This window comes from Cyprinus carpio, chromosome A15 (genome assembly GCF_018340385.1).
Source record: "Cyprinus carpio isolate SPL01 chromosome A15, ASM1834038v1, whole genome shotgun sequence".
NCBI lineage: Eukaryota > Metazoa > Chordata > Actinopteri > Cypriniformes > Cyprinidae > Cyprinus > Cyprinus carpio.
Window position 1 is genome coordinate 8,405,774 of NC_056586.1, and position 23,231 is coordinate 8,429,004.

Genomic DNA, 23,231 nt, shown 5'->3' on the forward strand with positions numbered 1-23,231 from the left:
ATAAAAGGAGGAAAGAAGTGCTTCCAGTCATTGTGTTCTTGTTAGCAATGGTTACCTCCAAAGAAACACGTGCAGCCATCATCGCTTTGCGTCAAAATGGTTACTACAAAGAATATTGCACCTGAAAGAACCAGAATGGCAGCAGGTTGGTGTGAGAGCATCTGTAAGCACAGTGAGGCCAAGACTTTTGGACAATGGCCTGGTGTCAAAAAGTGCAGCAGAGAAGTCACCTCTCTCCAAGAAAAACTTCAAGGAAAGACTGAAACTCTGCAGGAAGTACAAGAATTGGACAGTAGAAGACTGGTGCAAAGTTATTTTTTTCTGATGAAGCTGCCTTCCAATGATCCATGAGCAATTTGGTGATGACCGTGCATTTTCCAGCATGATGGAGCACCATGTCACAAAGCAAGAGTGATGACGTGGCTTGAAGATCATTACACTGAAATTTTGGATCCGTTACCAGGCAACTCCCTAGATCTCAATCCCATAGAGAACCTGTGGATCATTCCTCAAAAGGCGAGTGGACAAGCAGAAGCCCACAAATTGTGATCAACTCCGAGAACTAATAAGGCAAGAATGGATCGCTATCAGTCAGGATTTGACCCAGAATCTAATATCCAGCATGCCAGAGCGAACTGCAGAGGTTATGAAGAACAAGGGTCAATACTGTAAACATCGACTCACTATATGTGTATGTGTGTGTGTGTGTGTGTGTGTGTGTGTGTGTGTGTGTGTGTGTGTCTATATATAAATATATATATATCTATATATATATATATATATATATTATATATAATATAATATAAAGCCTTAAATATATATACTTAAAATACATATATATACAATATATATATATTTAAGTTTTTATAAAATTGCCAATAAACAGCCCAAAACACAAAATTTATTTTTCAGTGTACTATCAAATATACTGAAGCAGCAAACTTTGCAAAACACAAAATTTATGTCACTGCCAAAACTTTTGGCCATGACTGTATTAACCTCAGTTTATATGTCAGGTCCATATTTTTTATAATAAGTAACAATTTTATAGCATTTCTCAGAAACATGTCTTGTTATCATGCTATATTTATTGATGTTAAAACAACCAGCTGGTTAAAACAACCTTTGTGATCGGTAGTACCAGATTATAGACAGCACTGAAATGTTACAGTTCTCAAACATTTATTTAAACCTTTTAATCTTAATAAATGTTTTTAGAGATGGCTATGGGTTTGACCTTAATTAGAGTCAATGTGGATTTTATTGTAAGAGGAAATACAGTGAGGAACAATGGGAACAACTCTCTTCCCTTGAGCTCAGTTATCAGCAGAGCATGATCTTCTAAAAAGAAAAGTGGTTTAATTTTTGGCATGCAACTGCTGGCTTGACTAAAATTGAATTGATATGAACTGAGCTACATGGTACTGTTATATGAAAGTAACACTTATTTAGCTACACTCTTTCTGCTGTAGGCCTATGTGACATCCTACTTCTATCACTGTGTTCAAGTTTTCACTTTGAGGTTTACCACAACCATGACGTGGGTGGAGCTTGTGGTGTGAGAGACATACACAAAAAGCATCATTAACGGTGCTGTTACACTTGTCTAAGCTGAAACTGATCTTTAATGTGACTGAAACTGATGCCTTGAACATTCCATAACAGGAGCAAAAGTGAATCTCATTGTAGGCATGACAAAGTACAGGACAGATTCGTAATGAGGAGTGTCAATTACCTCACACATAAACCTGCAGTGCGTGGAGGCGTTTGGTGAAGCTTTCAGAGATGTTTTTTCTTCATCTAGGAAGACATTTTGAAGACACCACATGTGAGTTCAGCTCTGACTTCTGTTTGCATCATTACAAGTAAGTTACTTTAAATACACATTTCTCAACTTATTCTTGAGACATGGGACTAATAGGTAAAGTTTGTAGCAGTATCAACAAATCATGTTCATGTTCATTTTGTCCCAGAAAATGTAATTTAAATTCACACAACTTATCACAATTATGACATAATTGTGGCTATGTTGAATGCAGTATGATACAAATTTTTATTTACTTTATGAAGACTACTGCAAAATGTTCTTTAAGAAATCTGTAACAAGACAGAGCCTTTGAATCTGAGGTAGAAGATTGTATTTATTTGAAACTAAATTATGTATTGGTTTAATTTTCTATAGTATGTGTTTAATTATAGTTCTGTGGCTAAAACGACCATCAAAATGTTTGCCTAATCTGTAACGACACACCCACTGAAGTTGTGTAATAAAACTGTTTTATAAATTAATTTATGAAAAATTAGATTATCAAATTCAAGTCAAAACAACTGCAAAACAAGGCTTTGCCAGCTTTATCTTAATGTTGAATTTCAATAGCATGTTTTCTGTTAAAGTTCTGTGTCTAAAACAAATATAAAAATGTTCTTATAAAAACAGTAACAAGACACACCATGAGGTTGATACAGCAGAGGGTATTTATTTTAAATAAATGTATTTATTAGTTTTAATTTCAATAGTATGTACTTTTTTGGTGTCATACTTCTGCGAAAACAACGAATATTAAAATGTTCTCACAAGGAATCAGCCGACTGCATAACCACTGGATTATGGAATGATAATGATTTTTAATATTTTTTAAAGTTTTTCTTTTATAGTAATATAATAATAACCACTATCACAAATCTTGTTTACAATATGTCTTATTTAAATTCAAGTGAGCGTTTGTCAAGTGTTTGTCTTTATATCTTTCAAAGACCATGGTGCACAAATTGCTCTGTTTTGTTAATTGTAAGAAATATTCCGGTGGAAAACATTAATCGTTTTAAACCCTAACATGCACTTTTTGGACGGTCCCTAGCTGGCCTAAGCGCCAGCTCGCTGCTGCTAGAGACTTTATGCGTTGCAACATAGGGGAGGAGTAAAACAAGTGCGATTTGTGTTAAGTTCTACGTTCTAATGCTCAGTTATACGTTCTAATATATATATAGGGTGAATACTGGTAAAGTGGGACACTTTCTGATAATTTATATTCTGCATACTTTTTTATTATGATCCAAATGTCTTAGCCGCTCATATGATACTATTCTAAATAGCTTAGGAGCTCTGCTGTACTATAGACAATAAAAAAGAAAGAAACATTAAACACAGGATGGATGACTCTTCCTCAAACACACAATCACCCCAAACCACATTTTTCAAGGTGCTACTGTCAAACTGGGACACCTTTATTGGAAAACTGGGCCACTTAAAACACATTCAGTTGTTATTCAAGTGTAGGCCTTATAAATTAAATACACAATAACAATATAAACAACAATATAAACAACAACAACAATAATATATACATCCCTTTTTTTAAGAAGGGGTGCAGGTACAGCAAATTCAACCCACCCCCTCCCTCGCCTGCCCACAAAATTTTATATTGGGTTAAATTTATTTCATACAAATTAAAAAATAAATAAATAAATAACCTTCATTAACATCTCTTCTTGTAGGAATTAATTGATTGCTCACAGGCTTAATTTAATTTCTGTATGGTAGGTTAATCTACACGTCAATACAGCCAGTGCAAGTGAACGCCTCCCCGTCTTCAATGAGGCCATTCTCCTCGCCACACGTCTCATGGAACCAGTCCTCGCAAACAATGCACATGATCCAGTCCTCTGTCTTCTTTGGATCATTTGCATCACCAAATTTGGCTTTACAAATATTGCAAATGTCCTGGCCATCCGAGCTTGTACCCTCCATCTTTCTTGTTTTTGGTTTTTTTTTGGTAGGCTTTGTTTGTTTTTTTGAGGCAATGTATGAAAAATGCGTGAGAACTGGCATAGTTTAAGTCAGTCTTTGTTGAAATATCTAGCTAACTAACTATGTATGAGGGACATATAAAAAGGTAACTCAATTCCTCCATTAGAATGACTTGAATGGCTGTCCCAGTTTGCCAGTAATACCCTGTCCCAATTTAACAATATGCTATTGGCAAACTGGGACAGTGTCAAAATCGCATAATAAAAAAACCCCAAGAAGATTAATATGAATGTGATTTTTAAAAATTCTGATTCACCATTACATCCTATAACAAAATATGTAACAATTACAAATGATCCATGAGTTGTTTTATTTTTATAACCTTAACATTATTTACCTCAGAATGCTATGTCATTTTACTTACCATCACAGTTCACTGCAAGGTTGTTAAATATGATGTGCCACACCCCGGAAGTGATGTCATAGCCACAGAATTTTTTTTTTTATCACATACTTGCTACTGATGAGATCAGTGTTGATTTTTAGTAAAAAAAAAAACATATCCATGTAAAGATATAAATTATTAAGCTTAACTGTCCCACTTTACCCATTGTCCCACTTTACCAGTATTCACCCTAATAAAATATATCTATATATATATATATATATACACACACACAATTATACTCATCCACTAAGGATTTATAGATTTTTTTTTCGCGGCTAAATGTCTAACATAAAACGTCGAACCAACTGTATATCAGTACCAAAAGAAAGTAAATACTGAGACAAATTTTGAAAGAATCAGTGAACTTTTATTATTATTACTATTATTATTATTATTCGTATTGAATAAAAATACTTATTAAGAGTCCATACTGCATGTTAATTTAACCATTCATCCATCTATCCATCCACATTATTATTATTCTAAAGTGATAAACAGAAGTAAAGCAATGAAGTAACAATGCACAGGTGTGTCCAAATGTTTGACTGATGTATTTCAACAAGTTGGAAATGGCTCTTTTTGTCACAGCACATGGCCCTCTGTTTTTAAAGCTGCATATCAGAGATGAAACTCCTCCCTTAAAGGGGTGATGATGTGAGAAACCGAATTTGCCTTGATTTTCTGGCATATAAGACGATATTGTACCATTAAAACTTCCTGCAAGTTTCATAGCTTAAGATGTCCTCCCCATTATAAATGAATCCTTTATTTAATTAAGCTCCAAATACAGCCCGATGTAGATCCTATGGGGCAAGGTGACGTCACCTAGCACCAGTCGTTTGCATATGACCGCCTCCAGCGCAAGACAACTACGTCTAATTTGGCATCATTGCATCGTTTTCACGCCCAAAGTTGTTCAGTCGACGTGCAGCAAGTGGGTCTGAAGAAGTAGCTGTTTACAATAAAATTGTGATGTCATGTAGAATGTGCCGTTCCTGGCTGTGGAAAAACAACATGTTTGAATACGTTGCCGAAGGATCCAGACGTGAGGGAAAAATGGATTCAGTTTATTTTTTTGGGAACGTCCCAGTGACGTCAGTGTTAATTTACGCGTGTGTTCACTACATTTTACGGATGACTGTTTGAGTCAGTTTTGCGTTCAAAAAACTATAGTGATATTATAATTGCATCTAAGGGAACATAACAAACCAAAAAACCCATGTTATGACCCCTTTAAGTAAAAAAAAAATAAATAAAAAAAATCTGTCTTTTGATTTTACCACCATTTTTTACCATAAAACACATTAGCTGTTCACAAAGAACTATGACAAAGAAAGAGCAAATGAAAAATACAAATGAAAGAATGTGGGGTTGGAGAAAACCCATATTTCTTAATTTCCTTTGTTTCTCAATTTCCAAATAACAACAGGGTTACAGCAACATAGCTAAAATGGAGGACCTCTTAACAGAACAGATTTCCTGAACAGGTCCATCGTTATTCTGTTGTACCGATGATGATGAAAGAATCAAAAGATGAATTCACAACCAGTGAGAACAGGTGAGAGAGAACATGCATACAATCTTCAGTAAATGTAATCAGCATTTTGTTCTATATGCATTAATTTTTTATTTTTTTTTTAATCTTCCTCAGTAAAATGATTAAACACTTTTTTACTAGAGAAAATCCTTCTAGCGCAGTACCCAATGGGGTCTCCAGGCATGAGACAAAAATCCTGAGTCTGCTGCAAGGTTTACGGTTGTGTCAGGAGGCCTGGGCTCCTAAGAGCCCCTGGGACAGTCATGGGGCACATGCCGCTCTGTGGGGCAGACCTGCTGGGGTGGGTGCCTTTACTTCCTTTTTATCGATGTTTGCTAATTAAGTCAGTCAACTGTTTCAACAATATTCCCTGTAAACCCTAATGTTTAATAATTCACTTATTTAACTCTTTACTTTCAAATTCCATTAAATCTAGACTTACTGTGGCTGCAGAGAGACATACTGTAGGTATTACCCATGCCTACTGTTAATATGAAAATAGGGCCCTAAGATTTATTACCGTTTAGTATTACTGATGCTATTTTGTAAATAGATATTGTGGGAAGTCACTGTTCCCTTTGGTGTTTCCCTGTTTTTAAAATCCATTTCCTTTTTCTTAATGGAAGCATAGTTTTATGTGTACTATTAGGGAGTTTATTCAGTGATTGACAGTAGATGTTGTCATAATTTCCTATTTATGTTACAACGAATGAAAAAAAAAAAATAAATAAAAAAATAAATATATATATATATATATATATATACATACATACATACACGTGGTATTTTTTTATATAACATCTTTCTTTAGTCATAGTTGTTTTTTTTTAAATTTAACGATAGCAATTTTTTTTTTTTTTTTTTTTTTTTTAAGTTTAGTCACTTTCTTCTAGTTAATTATCTAAAGCAGCTACGAATAGGAAGTCTTGCACATTACATTACAGAAAACAGCTTACTTCCGTATTGCATATACAAGGTCCTAAATTAATACATCAGGGGTTCTCAACTCTGGCCCCAACCTTGGGCTGCATCCGAAAACTCTAACCTCTCCCTTTAAACTCTAAAAACTCTACTTCCTGTCTCCGGAGGTACCTTCTTCTGATCGAATTTTAAAGGCAGCACAGATGTATCCTTCGCTGCCTTTGATATCCCACAATCTTGTGCATTTTATTCCATGACGGTTGAGCTAAAAAATAAAGATGGCCTCTGAAAGTTGCATTTGGTGGTCAGTTTGTGTGTAAATGTATATTTCTGCTTAACATTTTGCACTTTCGATGGGGTTTCTAACAAGAAATCAGTATTATAGTAATTAAATATTTGTTTAGTTATCACCAAAACTCATTCTATTTTGTTGTAGATCAGGGTTCCTCAAATCTTGCCCTGGAGGGCCAATGCGCTGCAGAGTTTAGCTCCAACCCTGATCAAAGTCTCCTGCCTGTGATTTTCTAATGATCCCAAAGACATTGATTAGCATGCTCAGATGTGTTTGATTAAGGTTAGAACTAAACTCTGCAGGAAAGTGGATCTCATTGTCCAGATTTAAGGATCCCTGTTGTAGATCATTAAACCGTTACGCTGCCTCAGAAAGCTGTACGAAATCAGTTTCATGAGGTGCCTTTGTGCAAAAACGCTACCTGCAAAGTCATTGCCTTATACAGCATCAAGTCAGCTACCTAAGTTTTTGAATGCAGCCTTGATCAAACTCACCTGCCTGTAACTTTCTAGTAATCCTGAAGGTCTTGATTAGCATGTTCATCTGTGTTTGATTAGGGTTGGAGCTAAACTCTGCAGGAAAGTGGACCTCAAGGGCCAGAGTTGAGAACCCCTGCCATACATGGTGCCTCAAACCCAGGGTTGCCAAGGTTTCACAACAAAACCCACCCCTATTGCTACTCAAAACTAGCCCAATCGTTACAAATCGCATTCCCATTACCTAAAAAAAATAATAAAAAAAAAAACATGATTCAATTTTTTATTTTATTTTTGTTGTTGTTTGGATTACCTAATTAATGTGTGCGTATTTCACTCCTGATTCAGACGAGACAACTTTTCACTTCACACGATGTGTATTGATGGACTGGAGTCATGTCGATATAAAGTTACATGGTGTTGCTTTACGCAAATTAAATGAATTTTTAACAAGGAAATATTTTATTGAAACTATTGAAGGAATAGTTCACCTGAAATTAACATTTTGTGAATATTTACTCACTCTTAAGCCATCCAAGATGTAGATTCTTCATCGAAGCAGATGAAAACATAACATTAATTAGGTAATCCACACACCTACGGCCCATCAGTTATGAAGTGTTGTGAAGTGAAAAGCTGCATAGGAAACCAATCCATCATTAAGGCATATTAAGCCGTTAGTCCATATTTCATAATACGCACTCCTGTGAAAAAAAAGTCCTTCCCCTGTTGTCCTCTCACATCAAAATCCACGAACATATTTGTTTTTTACTTTTAAATAGTACTTGATCTGTGTATATTTCACTCCTGATTCAGACGAGACAACTTTTCACTTCACACAACGTGTATTGATGGACTGAATGTTGATTACTTGGATTATTGTGATATCAGCTCTCATTCTGATGGCACCCATTCACTGCAGAGGATCAGTTGTTGAGCAAATTGTGTAATGCTAAATTTCTCCAAATCTGTTCTAATGAAGGAATAAACTTTTGGGTGAACTTTTCCTTTATGGTTAACTTAAGTCCTCGTCTAGTGTTATTTATTTATTTAAAGAATTAAAAACTACTGTTATGTTGCAGATAATTGCAGAAGTAGAGTTAGATAAGCTTGCGTACAGCATGACTGCAAGAACACTTGAAGAGAAGCAAAGAGGTGGTGAAAGATAAGATAAAGATCTATTCCAGAGTTTGTGGAAGTGATTATTTATGTTGGTGGTATCTAGCATTATAAAACTTTACTTTTTAGAGTGTTTTTGCTGGTATAAATGTGGCACAAACGCTCCTTCAAAAATAAAAAAAAAAATGATAAAAAAAAATACAAGATCTACATAATATAAAAAGAAGATTTATTTTTCATCTTAATTTTAAAGTATCCAAGGATCTTTTGTAAAACTTTTCACAGAAATGTTGACATATGTTGAAAGTCTACACCAGGGCAATGTAGATGTGTGCGTGTAACTTTTTTTCTTTCTTTCTTTTTCTTCCACATTCAAACTGTGAAATATGCTCTCATAGTGTCACTCTATATAAGTAGTGAGTGATCAGAGGCCTCATTTCACTTCCTTTGTGGTCATTGTAAAGGAACAAAATCCTCAAACAAAGTTTTTAAACATTCTTTTTTATATTTTGAATTTGAATGAAAGGTAGCTGATGTGTATATATCAGAAGCATATCAATGATAGGTTTTAAATAAACACTACTTCTTATTTATTTATTTATTTATTTATTGGCACCCAACTTTTGCATGCACTGACTTCCTCTTGTGAGAGTCAGCATTTCCTTGAATTCAGTGGTGGTTGTATCACTTATTAAAATGAATGTTCGTGTAATTAGTTCATAAAAATATGACAATGATACATTATTCTCCATGATATTTTGATCCTCTCAATATAACCCTTTCATTAACTTTGCATAACAGTAAAATGATCTAACTGTTCCTTTACACAGAGTTTCTTGGTGGTTCAAGACTCTTCATCTCAAGACCAACTTCTGTGTGTGTCTGTAGGGGACAGAGGGGAGCCGGTCAAAGAATTCTCCATCTTAACCACTGGAACAGGTACTGAAAAGCCTTTTCATCCTTGATAGCCCCTCAGATTTGCTATACCCAAGTTTTCAATCACAAGTCAGAACTGAACACATGTATTTGTCATGATCAACATGTTCTCATGATGTTGTCAACACCTCCAATATCAAATTATCTGAGCTATGGTGTCCACATTTTATAGCTGCATACTATAACTCTATTTCAGCAACTGTCTGAATATTTATTTATTTATTTTTTAGATTTGTATGAGACACGTATAAGTTTCCTGAGCTATGAAAGAACAACCTCAGAGCAATTGCGTGAAAGGAAATGAACAAGCTTTTAGGCATAGTCAGGCATAATACATTTCTAAAGCATGCAAGTTTTCTACATTTCCTGTTACCAACTGACATGGGAAGTACAGCATGGAAAACCATGTACAAATGGTTTGTGCAGTGTAAATGAGATGTTTATGCAAAGTAAACTCTTCTGCACAGTAGCTTGTTCCCTTTTTGGCATGCTGATACAATTTGCATCATGAACCCTACAGTCTTCTATTTCCTCATTACATACGTGCACTTTTGAAGTTCATGACTAGTCTGTCCAGTTTCTCTGTTACTCATAGCCCTAGTCTGACTTAGCTTGCTTGTCTTTTTTTCCCCTTTTATAGCTCTTCGCCTGACAGCATCACATCTGGCTTTCCCTGATCTCTGTCAACTGCTGCACTTCTACACACTGAGCAGGTGGGATGAGATATTTTTATTTAGCACCTATTGATAAGGAAGCACATCTGTTTTGCTTGATATCAGGAGGTTGTCACAGGAAAAAAAACCTGTAAAAAAAACTGGTAACTACGCACTGTAAAAAACTGGTAACCTGCAATTATTACCTTAAAGAGCTATTTCTACCTGATTCTACCCATATTGTTTTGTTGGTATAGATTAATGTATATATTTTGGTTCAGTGATATTAAATAGTAATTTTGACTTGAATAAAACCTGTAATTTTAGACGTTACAATTTTTTGGTAAGGTTTTTTTTTTTTTTTTCAGTGTCGGACAAACAATCAGATTAATTATGTTTATTTCCATTACATTAAAGTAGTAATTTGGCATGAGATTGCATTGTAATAAGGGGCAACCTGTTATTGTTGGTATAAATTAATGTACAGTATTAAGGTTGGGTAAGTGGTGTTAAATAATATTTATTTTTTTACTTAACCCTTTAACTGGCAACTTATCATGGGGGGATACAAACATTTGAGAGGCTGTGGGAAAGTGTAGGTCTCATTTCTTGGATTCGTTGTGTATATTTATATATTGACTTTGTTCATACATTCTTTGTTTAGCGCACAGGAAGCATTTAAAACTGCATGGCCGCCTGTAGTGGAAAATCTACTCACCCTCCGATAAAAGTTGATCTAGTTCACACATTTACTTATTGGAGGGGATTTATCTGTTTAAAAAGCTGTTGTTCAGCATTATCTTATTAGATATACATTGAAATTTTATGAATTAAAGTGCCCCTATTATGGGTTATGAAAGGTTCATATTTTGGTTTTGGGAGTCCCCGACAACAAGTTGACATGCATGCAAGGTCAAAAAATACTTTTATTGTCTTATATTATGCATTTATTTTTACCTTACTTACTTAACGACTCCCAAACGATTCGCTCAACGATTCATTTTTCCAAACCCCTCTTTTGTGTGACGCTAATCTGTGGTGATTGGAACGATTCGTCGATTTCCATTTCATCATGCCTGATAGAGCAGCGTTTGTGAGTGCAGTGCTGCCTTGTGTACAGCGTTAACGGGGAAACCGCCATTTTTACCGCTCCATAAGCGGCACCTAGTGGCAAATAATTAATTTGCATTTTAATTCAGACAAGTTTTCTAGTTTTCCTGGGTCTGCAAGTGCAACAAGTGGGCGGGCAGTATACTAATGTTTCAAGCCTGGGATTCGTTTTAAAAACAACTCGTTTCAATGATTCAGAGTCGACTCTTTCTTTTGAGAGACAATAACTTTATACACGGTGCAGTTTCAGATATAAAACTTTGCAGGATGTTTTCATTCACGTAGAGCTGTGTTACACACTACATGAAAGGTTATTTTCAAAAATCCATAATGGGGCATTTTAAATTCTTATGTTTTTTGTAATCCATCTCTAAATGTTTGTATCTCAGGGGATACATCACCCTTTTAGGGGTATAAATCAAGATATAAAAACATAAATATAGACACATATATAGATTTTGTGGCTTGTGTTTTAGAAAATCTAATCTTTTTGCAATCTTGACAAAACACATATCTTTGGAAAAGTCTGACAGTTAAGATACCATATTTGGTGACTGTTTTGTAATAGAAGTGATATTGTGACAGAAATGGATTGATTTGTGACAGAAAACTGCATAAAAATTTAGTAGAGTTTGGGTGTGAGCCAGTGGTTATTTATGGTATAGTGGCCAAACAAAATCTCACAGGAACTACAATTTTTGTGAAATCAACTTCAAATTTGGATCATAAATTGGTTAGACATATGGCTTTGATTTGATAGCAACTTAAGAGTGCAATATATTTTATCAAATATTTATTTTATATAAAATTCAAATATTATATTACATTATCTTTACTGTAAACTTAAACATAACTTTTTTATAAAAAAAATTTTTAATGCTTTCCCTTCAGCAATAATCTGCTATGTGTCATATTTAAAAAGAGACCTACCTTAGGTCTGTATTCCAAAACATTCAGGAATTAAAACCATTTGTTTAAAATGTTGTAACAAGCATTGATAAACAAGTGTTCTGTTTTCAGTGAATTTATAACCCCAAAGTGGCAACGTATCCTGGGGGATACAAACATTAAAATAAGAACCAAGTTTTAAATAAAATCATGAAATTGTATTATTTGAGTCCCAGTATGCAATAAATACATTTTCTGATGTCTCTTTATGGTCTTGCCCTTTAAAGGGTTAAAATTAGTTACTTTTGAAGTTACCATTTTAGGTTATTATTTTTTTAAATGTATGAGTGCATAATTTTAACCATATAAATAATGTTTTTGTTGTTGTTGTTGTTGTTGTTGTTGTTGTTTTGTTTGTTTTTTATGTTATCTGACATCTAATACCTACGCTTAATTTTCTCTCAGGGATGTTTTGCCTGTCTGTTTATTGGTTCCCTCATGGGTTTACACCCTTAACACTCTACCAGATCATCTTGTTCCTCTGCTTGGTCCAAGTTAGTACTTGCCCTGTCATTCACCAGTCTCTGTACTACACCGTAATTCTGCTGTTGTGCAAATCAGACTCTCTGAATTCCAGTGATTTCTGTCTGATTTTCAGAGACCTGGCTGTGTCCCTCTTCGGATCCGGTGGTTAGCAGTATGACTCCAGAAACACAAGGCATAACAGAAACGCCGAAAACAGTCATGTGCACTATACAGGTGATACAGCTTCTCTGAGTCAGTGATCTCTGGTATACAGTACGTCTGATGTTTTCAATTTTATAATATTTGTTCAGTGTTAAATAAGTGGTATATGTAACGGCTTAATTCAGAACTGAGTGTGCTTTGTAATTCTAATTCTATATTCTAATTTCTGAATTTGAATTGGGGTATAACATAAAGCAGACTGCCTATAAAGATACTGGTTATTGCCCATGTTTTGTTTAAGTATTGAACTTGTTTTAGAGAAACTTACTAACCATTTGAGAAAAATAATTGCTATCACTTTATCTTAGTGTCCTTGTTTACATCTTTACATTACATCTACTTTTATAGCAGAAACTATACCTTAAATTAAGTATGTTATGAATTAATATAATTTGGTCCTTATTTGTGTTATTAAGAATGACGCTTAAAAATAAAGTGTAACCAAATATTTACATATCTAAGACTGTCTGGTTCACATGAAATTTAATGTGTATCATCTAGACACTGACAATGAGTTATCAAAATCATTGTAATTAGTCAAATCAGTTGGTAGGCATAAAACTCAGTTTGGATGTGGTCTACAATGATTTATAGAACTGTATATTTTGAGTGCAATGTCCAAACATTCATTTATAGTGCTTTAATGTAAGAAAATCTCCAAAACTGTATAGCTGTTAACAAAGACATTGAAATGTTTCACCTTAACTAATGTATCCATTAGCAATCTATTCTTTTTCATATTTGCGAGGCAAGACCTTGAAATTATTTCTATTTGTTGGTAGGTTACAGCTGCCAGTGGTGCCATGTGCTTCATCAATCCCTTGTACCTTCAAGAGCATGGCGATGATTGGCTTTCTCATTCTTCAACCAGCCAAATAAATCTTCCAATCAGGTTGAGGCGAGAAAGTCCCACGAGAGCATGGGTAGGGAGAGAACTGAAAAAGAGGTCCTCTACACTAGCCGACGACAACTCTAGCGGTTTTGACCATGACAGAGGTAGTGGCTGACAGTTTTGCAGTTCTTGCAGTGTTATTTCCGTATTATTATTAATATAATATAATATTATAGTATTTTGTCATTTTTATTAGATTTAGTGTTTTAGTTTAAAAATAATTTTATATAACATAAATTTATTTTAATTTAAATAATTTCTACATATCATAAATTTATATCAAACTTTGTTTTTTTGTAATTTTAGTACTTCAACTTAAACTTAAATTACATTTGCAATTCAAATACATTTGCAATCTAACAAATTCTAAATAATTTTTTTTAAGTGAGACACTACAGACAAATATATATATATATAAAAAGATTAAGCATATATTCATATATAATAAAAGAAAAGTGTTTTTAATACATATATATATATATATATATATATGGCATAATATATAGGCCCGGGATTCGATATATATATTTTCTCTTCCATAGTCCCCCAGATTTTTCTATGTCAGGCAGTCATTTCATGTCATTTTAATACACTTTTAAGTGTTTGTTTTCTAGCACTTACCTATTTGCATCTTTAGATTTCATTGACAATGGAAAGAAAACATCCTTAATACACTTTTAAGTGTTTGTTTTCTAGCACTTACCTATTTGCATCTTTAGATTTCATTGACAATGTATACACCAAAATTACAGTTTTATTCCTGTCTAAATTTTTATTTTTATTTTTTTTCTGGCTGTTGACATAATTCACCAAAATAAAAAAAGAAATCCAAAACCCCCTCCATAAAAACTTGAGATTTTTGTTCTACAGTTTATGCAAATTAGTGCATATTTAATTAGACAATGTTTCATTTGTTGAGATAGGTAATTCTACAGTGTTATCACAGGGTCATTAATTTTTTAAAACAATAAAAGACAAATATTTCAGTTGTGCATATTTAATTTTTTATCCATTAGGACAATATGTTTCATATTATACTATTTGAATATTTATATATATATATTATAGTATATATATAAATATATATAATATCTTTGCAGTGTCGAGATTTGGGGACCTTCATGTTTTTTTTTTATTTTTTTGAATATTTAAACGTACCTTTAAAAGAAACTTGATATACAAAAAAAAAAAATTGCAGTTCTTAACGTAATCATCTGAGGTGTTTCGCAATCCAATATTTATATTTTAAATACTTTTAAAGGATCTGCTGATAAAAAGCAGATAAAAAAGCTGATCTCAGTTAGATAGTGTTATGTAATGTCTTGTGTTTCTTCTCAAAGGATCGTTTGAGAAGAATCCAGACGATCCAGCTACCCCAGGTGGAGTTGTGCTTCGAAGAGCGAGTGGCGCCAGCAAGGATGACCCCTTAAAAAGATCAAGTGATGACTTCATTCAAAGTCCTCTTTCTCAGTCACCACATCGTGTGTCATGGATAGAGGACAAGATATGGCTGAACTCATCACTTACTTCCTCTCTGCTTCAACCACCCGGCTTAGAGCTGGATTCCCTGTCAGTCAGCAGTATAGAGGAGGAGACTGAACCAGCTTTAAACCCCTCCCCAGCAGTACCTTCGCCCCGCCTCCACTTGGCAGATAAGATGAAGAACCGTCTCTCTGCAGTGGGTCAGGCTCTAGGTGGACTTATGTCGCCACAGCGAAGACTGAGTAAACGTGTTCAGGAGATGGCGGAACGGAAGGGAGGGGCTTTTGCAGAGGCTGTCAGGGGATTTGTAGAGCAAACTCTTGCAGGTGAGGCCGTTCCTGGAGTGACCTGCACCGAGATGCTGCAGGAAGTGCGCTCGTCTCTCACTGCTCTGAAGGAAACCCTGTTTGATTGTCCAGAGATCCAAAGCATCATAGACAGCATCGGAGACACTCCAGATTTTGATCTGGGTATGACCTGAGATAACATTTTTGCCGAGCTTTATTATAATAACTATCAGTCTTACCAACTTATCATCTGTATTATCTGATCAACAAATACAATTGAATTGCTCCAATTTTCATAGGTAGGGCTACACAGTGAATGTGGTCACACTTTGGTCACACTTTGCAAAGGCTTTGCTAGTATATTAGTTAGCTTCTTATAAGAATCTTATTTGAAGGAAAGTGCAGGGAAATAAAATGGGAAATAATAGAACCATACAGTTTAAAGTATGTGTGAACACAAGTCCTTTAGCTATTCAAAAATCATGTTGTTTTGTTACCACAAAGCCGTTTTGCACCACACTCTTTAATCACATAATATTTTATTTTAGTGCATCAATCTATTTAATTACTTGTTATTTATGAAACCATGATCCGCACTCACAGAGCGTTTAATTTTACATTTATCACCAGCAGTACAAAACACAAACGTTTCGGCTCAAGGCCTTCTTCAGTGCGTTCAATAATTCAGTCCCTCCACCCACGTTTTAAATCATTAATTATATTGAAGTCATCATTCATTAGCCAATGTTAAGTCTCTAAAAACACACATATGCATTCCATTCGAATGCTCGACAATATCCATTTTTATATAACACGATTTTTCACATCTACCTCTACATTAAATTAAGACATGATTTAACCCATGACAGTACCATGAAAAATATAATGGTATAGGGAAAAATTGTGTTATATACAAATGGATATAATGCAGTGCATATTTGTGTATATGTGTAATTCTTTTTTCTTCTCTACTAAAACTACATTCACAAATCTGTTTTTCTCTCTGCCCTTAGATGCTGTGCTGGAGCTTGCCTTACATAAGGTAGCTCTGAAGCCAGTTTACTCTCACCTTTATGTGTGTCTAAAGAGAGCGCGTAGGGATGACTGCACTCTGCAGCGTTTAGAGGCCAACAAGAGCACCCTGGAGAACCGCAGCCTGGAGGAGCTGGAGGGTGCAGCAGGGGCCGGGGTACCTGATTCCAGCATGATGGAAAAGATCCAGCAACGCTGGACCACAATGCATGAGGCCTACTCACCCAGTAAAAAAGTTGACACTCTGCTCAAAGTCTGCAAGAATATCTACCATAGTATGAATGCTAATGCCAAGCCTGGTGAGTGAAGTAGTACTGTAGAGACATAATACAGATTCTCATGGTTGATGTCAAGTCTGTGAGTCATTCCACATTCCACTTCCTTTGAATTTTGAACTTGTATGTTCTCTGTTTATATATAGTAAATACAGAAATCTGTCCTGTACAGAGTAACCAACAATTCTGAGCATACCCATGACTACTGCAAGACATTTTAAGCATGCAAGGCACTTACAACATCTAAATACCTCTGTCATTAATGTGTAGAAGATTTGAATATGTTCAATGTTTTATGTTAGGTACAATTTTCGGGGCAGATGACTTCCTGCCATGCCTGACATGGGTGTTGCTGCGTAGTGATGTAGCTACACTTCAGGTTGACACTGACTACATGATGGAGCTGCTAGACCCTGTGCAACTACAAGGAGAGGGTAGGGGGAGCACACACATTCATACCCACAAGTATTTGCTGTAGTTTAATGTGCAGTGACATATGTAAGTAAATCATTGGTAGGGCGAACAATGTGATGCTTTCAAAGCATTACTTGGTCCAACATGTCAGCTTCTGGCTATTTTTATATACATTTTTTGTTATTTATTTGTTGCTTGAAAAAAAAAATAGTTTGTTGCATTAGAATATTAAAATGAATGACCGTCAATTGAATTTTCACATGGAGTGAAGTTTTTAAAAAAAAAATGTATATATATATTCACATACTAGTGTGGATAACATGCATACTGTCTTTCTGTCTTTCTCTCAGGTGGGTACTACCTTACGTCTCTCTACGCTGCCCTTTTTTACATCAGCAGCTTCCGGCCTCGTCTAGCGAAGCGGCAACTTAGCGCAGAAGCACACAGATCTCTCAGCCAATGGCACCGCAGACGCACACTGCACTGCAACCAATCACGTCGCAGCAGAAATCGTAGGACCATCCGGAGACACGGGCTGGCTGATGAAAGCTGTAAAACATCCGACGAACAGAACTCTTTGAATGCGAGCACAGAGTCCAGCAGTCTGACTGACGTCATGCCAGCCACCTCTAGCATGCAAGAAACACTCCAGGGCTTAGATGAAGAATTAGAGGATGTAAAGGAAGGAGAGGAGGGACAACAAATACTGTCACCAGAGACGTTGCACATCACCACTCCTAAAACAGAGGGAAAAGAAAGAGGTGATGGAGTAAGCTGGGAAGAAGATAACTAAAAATCACATGATTCTAAAGGAATAAGTAAATGGTATCAAAGAACTTAGCTTTGAACTTAAAAGAGATGCTTGTGAAGGCAAAGCGTGTTAGTCAAATTACACCTCAGATCATGCAACTTAATGAAAATAATTCATGCTGTTATTTCTTTGAGCAATCAGATTTCAGATTTTTGCTTGTTACATGATAAAATAGTTGAAAAAAACAAAAACATCCATATACATATATATATATCAATTTATTTAATTGTTATCAATTTGCACTGGCTACCGATAGCTGCTCGCATAAAATTCAAGGCATTGATGTTTGCATACAAAATCACCACTGGCTCTGCACCCCTTTACCTAAATTCATTACTTCAGACTTATGTGCCCTCTAGAAGCTTGCGTTCTGCAAGTGAACATCGCTTTATTGTGCCATCCCAAAGAAGCACAAAGTCACTTTTATGGACTTTGTTCCCTCCTGGTGGAATGACCTGCCCAACTCAAATGCAGCTGAGTCTTAGCCATCTTCAAGAATCAGCTTTATTCTTCCACCCTCTAACTTTAGCACTCACTATTCTAATTGTATTCTTAAAAAAAAAAAAACTAACTACCTTGTCTAATCTTTTTGTATTCTATCTCTTTTCCTTTTCATTTATTATACAATTATAAAAAAAGACCTCTAACACTAGCTTGCTCTATTCTTTTTCTATTCTATCAGTTTTCTTTTTATTTATTATATTATTTAAAAGCCCTTGCTACTTATACTGCGTTAAGGCTAACTGAGACTTGTTATAGCACTTATATATCATTGCTCTTTTGTTGTTTTTGATTGCCTCCATTGTCCTCATTTGTAAGTCGCTTCCGATAAAAGTGTCTGCTAAATGACTGTGTAAATGTAATGTAAATATATATATATATATATATATATATATATATATATATATATATATATATATATATATATATATATTGAATTGAGAATGCCTTTTTAGTGAATATGGATTGAATTTAAACTGCTCTAAGTAATTTCTAATAATACATTTCATTTTCACTATAAACTAATAACAAAACAATCACACAACAAGTTTTCCATCAGGTCCCCAAAAAGTCCCAAAAAATTACTTAAACAAAAAATTAAAACAAAAACAAAAAATAACCCACAAATTACCCACCCTCAATGCATCCTAGGTGTATATGACTTTATTCTTTCAGACGAATCCAGTCGGAGTTATATAAAAAATTGTCTTTGATCTTTCAAGCTATTTAATGGCACACACTGGGTGTTGCAGTGCTTCAGTCCAAAAGAAGTGAAATAAAAAGCGCCCATCCATTAAAAAAAAAAGTGTCTCACATTGCTCCGGGGGGTGGAACAAAGTCCTCCTGTAGCGAACCGATGCATTTTTATAAGAAAAATATCCATATTTAAAACGTAATAATCACTTTAATGTAGCTTGTGCCAACAGTCCTACACGGAAGCAGCTCCGGGCAGATGACATATGGGGTCATGTGCCGGTGATATTTTTCTTACAAAAATCCATCAATTGACTACAAGAGGCCTTTGTTCACCCCCTGGACCCGTGTGAGACACTTCTTTTTATGGGTGGGTACTTTTTATTTCACTTCTTTTGGACTGAAGCAATGCAACACCAGCTGAGTGACATTAAACAGCTTGAAAGATCAAAGACAATTTTAAATATATATCCGACTGGATTCGTCTGAAAGAAGAAAGTCATATACCTTGATGCCTTGAGGGTGAGTAATTTATGGGCTAATTTTCATTTTTGAAACCACTGTCACAAAAAAATAAATAAAAATATAGGGTCCTAGTTGAACTGCGGTCCTGAAACTGCAGCCTCCGGTATTGTAGGAACACAGTATTGGCCAGTGTACACACCAATGTGAAGATCGACCCATGTTTTTACCCTGCAAACACACAGAGCTGTAAATGTGAACTGGTGGATCGATAAAAAGATAGTGCATTATAAAGATCTAAACAGTAAAATGTATATATATGTTATTTAATTAATATAATAATTTATTGATAATAATTGTTTCAATTAATATAATATTACTTTTTTGACTCATCCATTTTATTAAAAATGGTTTAAAGGCTGAAATGTGAAGTGTATTATTTTATAAAACTTTTTGTGAAAACTTGTATCTGCTTTTTTACAGTCATCTTACAGTTTAATATGTTACTATAGACATTGCCCTACCCAGCTTCATGATATTAATTTTATTTGTGCAGGTCTTAAAAAGTCTTAAATTTGAGTTTAAAAATCATGCAGAAACCATGTCTATATAAATTGCTTTATATTAAATAAATTATATTTCATTTTAATGACCATGCTGGAAAATGATTTTTTTTGTTAGTTTTTACTTATTTATTTATTTATTTATTTATTTATTTATTTATTTATTTATTATTTATTGGCCATCTTGTTAGACTAATGCAATATCTCTGTTGTGTGACTGACTATTTCTGAATCTGTTTGAATTCAATCATTGTCTCTTCCTATCATCAAGTCTAGTTGTGTAGGCCTACTATTAATTCGCTGCCGTTCATCTTGACCACTAGGGGGAAGTATTGTACACGTTTTTCTATTCTTTTTTTTTTCTTTTTTTCTCAAGAAAGATTTTAAGTTGACATTGTGTTCTAATATTACTTTGCAAAGGGTAGGTATTTGTTGTTATGTCATTTAAATTCAGGTTTTTTATATTTAGATTTTTTTATCACCTCGTATCTATTTCTTGAACAGACAACACATTAATCACTCTTAGACATGATGATCATCAAACATACATCTTACAGTTACATTTGACAGAGCATAAACAGGGGTGTGTAATAGTTCACATTCTTTCTTTACATTTAAAGGAATGATTCGTAACACTGGGTAGCATATTGTGAATGGTGAAAAAAAAATGACATAATTGTTCATAAATTCTTTTAAATGTTTGTTTATATAGACTAGTCCATAAATAAAAAGCCAACAAAAGCCTAGGGGAACAAGATTACAAGACCCATTATGTATTCAGATTTACATTTTACAATCTATTAAGCCTGTTTTTCATCTGCAGCAACATTCAAAACTCTTAAGTCATAATTTAGAGATAAACAATCATGCATTTTGTTCACTCATCCAGTGGATCATATTGAAAAATGTCTTCCAGCAGGGCATAAATTAGATATATGACCTTTACTTGTTATTGAATACACAGATGGTTAAAACTATTTAAAGACTAAACAAAGAAGAGTTGCCTGTCAAATACATTCTCTATTTGTGATACTTTGATTGACAGCTTTGTAAGGAGTGTGAGCTAGAATAAAGTTGCAGTTAATGGAGATAAATAGAGAAGTGCCGGTGGCAAAATGCACCCCAACACTTTCAAACCAATTATTCTCTGCATTAAACCAACGGATGGATCATTAACAACCTGCTTGGATTTTTCCTTTCTGTCTCACACGCACTTTCACACTTCTCTTTAGTCACACACCCAAAATGCATGTATCATTTGCAGCTTATTAAAGACAATTTTGCTGATATTGTACTGTGAACAGTGACATATAAATGTAAAGTGGAGCTGCTTGATTGTGCACCATGTAAATACCGTGGTAGTATATGACAATAGTGATCATTCATTGCCAGTGGTATATATTGAAGTAGAGGGCCGACTGATACAATATTTATGATTTTGTTAACCAGCATTGGTGTCTTGATCTCCCATATAATTTTCAGTTTAATTTTCAGTTTATTTATCCACTGGTGAAAGAGTACGGCATTAAGTTAAGACCTGCTCAAGTTGCACCATAATTATTTTCACGCGTTTTTACAGCGTTGCGCATTATAACCAATCACACGCGATTCTGTTGAGCTTATGAATGCATTGACCAATCAGAGGCGTTCAGATGAGTCATCGCTGAAACGCCGGAGTTTTGTTCAGAGAGCATGCTTGCTGACTGAATTCTACTCTCTGGGGAATTCGTTCATTATTAATAAAGCGCAGATGTACGATGTGAGTAAGAGAATCATTTCACAGTTTAGACAGTTTTATTGACTATAATGATAATTGTTTTATTATTATTATTATTATTATTATTATTATTATTTATTTAGTTATTTATTTATTTAATTAATTTGTTTGTTTTTTGAGAGTGCTAAAAAGGGTCTAGAACCGCCCCTGAATTACACTAACATTAGGCTACTTTTAGCCTTACCCTTGAGTTGGTTCACACTCTGCCTATGATTGTTAGCCTTGCAAATGAATATCAGAATTAAAAACAGATGAAGAATGCCAGTGTTTCTTATCGAGCTTAAATTGAGCAAAATTACTATTATTATTACTATTATTATTATTATTATTATTATGTTGTACTTGATGGATAAAACATTAAATGATGTAAAGTAAAAAAATAATAATAATTGTAATACAAAGGAAAAGGGGAAGAAAAGCTAACTGATGGTAAAAAAAAAAAAAAGGAAAATAAATTAAAGTGGAGGGACTTGGGTGACCTTAAGGGGTCAGAGACATTGGGTTCTTCCTGTTAACCCTTCAGTGAACTCTGACCCCTGCTGCAGGCTGAATCTATCACACAAGCCTGGTTGGCAGATATGGGGGTGAACATGGAGCCAGAAATGCACTCGTGCATGAAAAACACTTTGGCAGAGATTTGTGATGACAAGGAAAGTATAACCCAACCCACATGGAAAAACTTGTATTTATTGATTGATTTTTATTTTGTCTGTAATTAAATTATTTATTTGTTTATTGATACCTTTTAAACAAAGAGATACATTAGACAAAAAATTGCCCCTAAAATGCTGAAAACAACAAATAAACAGTAGTGTTTTTTTTTTTATTGAATTAGTTGCTTCTCTCAAATTCAAATGTCCTGTCTTTTTAATCTTCAATTGTTTCATTGTATTTTATGTCAAACAATTAATTTATAACTTTAACTAGATTCTTTTTTTCACCACAAGAAAATCTCACCTTTCCATTTGTAGAGTGGGTTTGTTGTGCTTTTAAAAATATGTCTGGGTTTAGAAATGCATCTAATTAAATATGCATTAATCATTAGTTAACCTGACTTTAAATTCCTCCTTAAAATTTTAAATGGCCAAAAGAAACAAAGCATGAACTTAACATTTTGTTGATAAAATGATATAATACTTTAAGTCATCTCATCATAAATACATCATC

The 23,231-nt window shown here is 34.4% G+C and overlaps 1 protein-coding gene across 3 annotated transcripts; it reads left to right on the forward strand.

Moving 5' to 3' along the window:
- The first annotated feature begins 1,581 nt into the window (after positions 1 to 1,581).
- On the forward strand, positions 1,582 to 18,366 carry LOC109054170 (ras and Rab interactor 2-like). 3 transcript variants are annotated; one of them, XM_042770912.1, is made up of 12 exons: positions 1,582 to 1,865; positions 5,626 to 5,754; positions 5,875 to 6,034; positions 9,372 to 9,480; positions 10,118 to 10,190; positions 12,594 to 12,682; positions 12,787 to 12,887; positions 13,658 to 13,871; positions 15,108 to 15,719; positions 16,550 to 16,867; positions 17,146 to 17,277; positions 17,608 to 18,366. In XM_042770912.1, the coding sequence occupies exons 2-12, from the start codon at positions 5,708 to 5,710 to the stop codon at positions 18,048 to 18,050; spliced, it is 2,298 nt and encodes a 765-aa protein (XP_042626846.1). In that variant the 5' UTR covers positions 1,582 to 1,865; positions 5,626 to 5,707; the 3' UTR covers positions 18,051 to 18,366. The 3 variants fall into 3 exon arrangements, with proteins under 3 accessions (XP_042626846.1, XP_042626848.1, XP_042626847.1); XM_042770914.1 differs by having other exon boundaries at positions 5,895 to 6,034; XM_042770913.1 differs by having other exon boundaries at positions 1,582 to 1,828.
- The last annotated feature ends 4,865 nt before the right edge of the window (positions 18,367 to 23,231 follow it).

Coding starts and splice junctions, on each gene's coding strand:
- LOC109054170 (XM_042770912.1), top strand. CDS start 5,708: ATGATGATGAAAGAATCAAAAGATGAATTCACAACCAGTGAGAACAG. Junction 9,481..10,117: donor CATCTTAACCACTGGAACAG/GTACTGAAAAGC, acceptor CCCCTTTTATAG/CTCTTCGCCTGACAGCATCA. Junction 17,278..17,607: donor TGTGCAACTACAAGGAGAGG/GTAGGGGGAGCA, acceptor TCTTTCTCTCAG/GTGGGTACTACCTTACGTCT.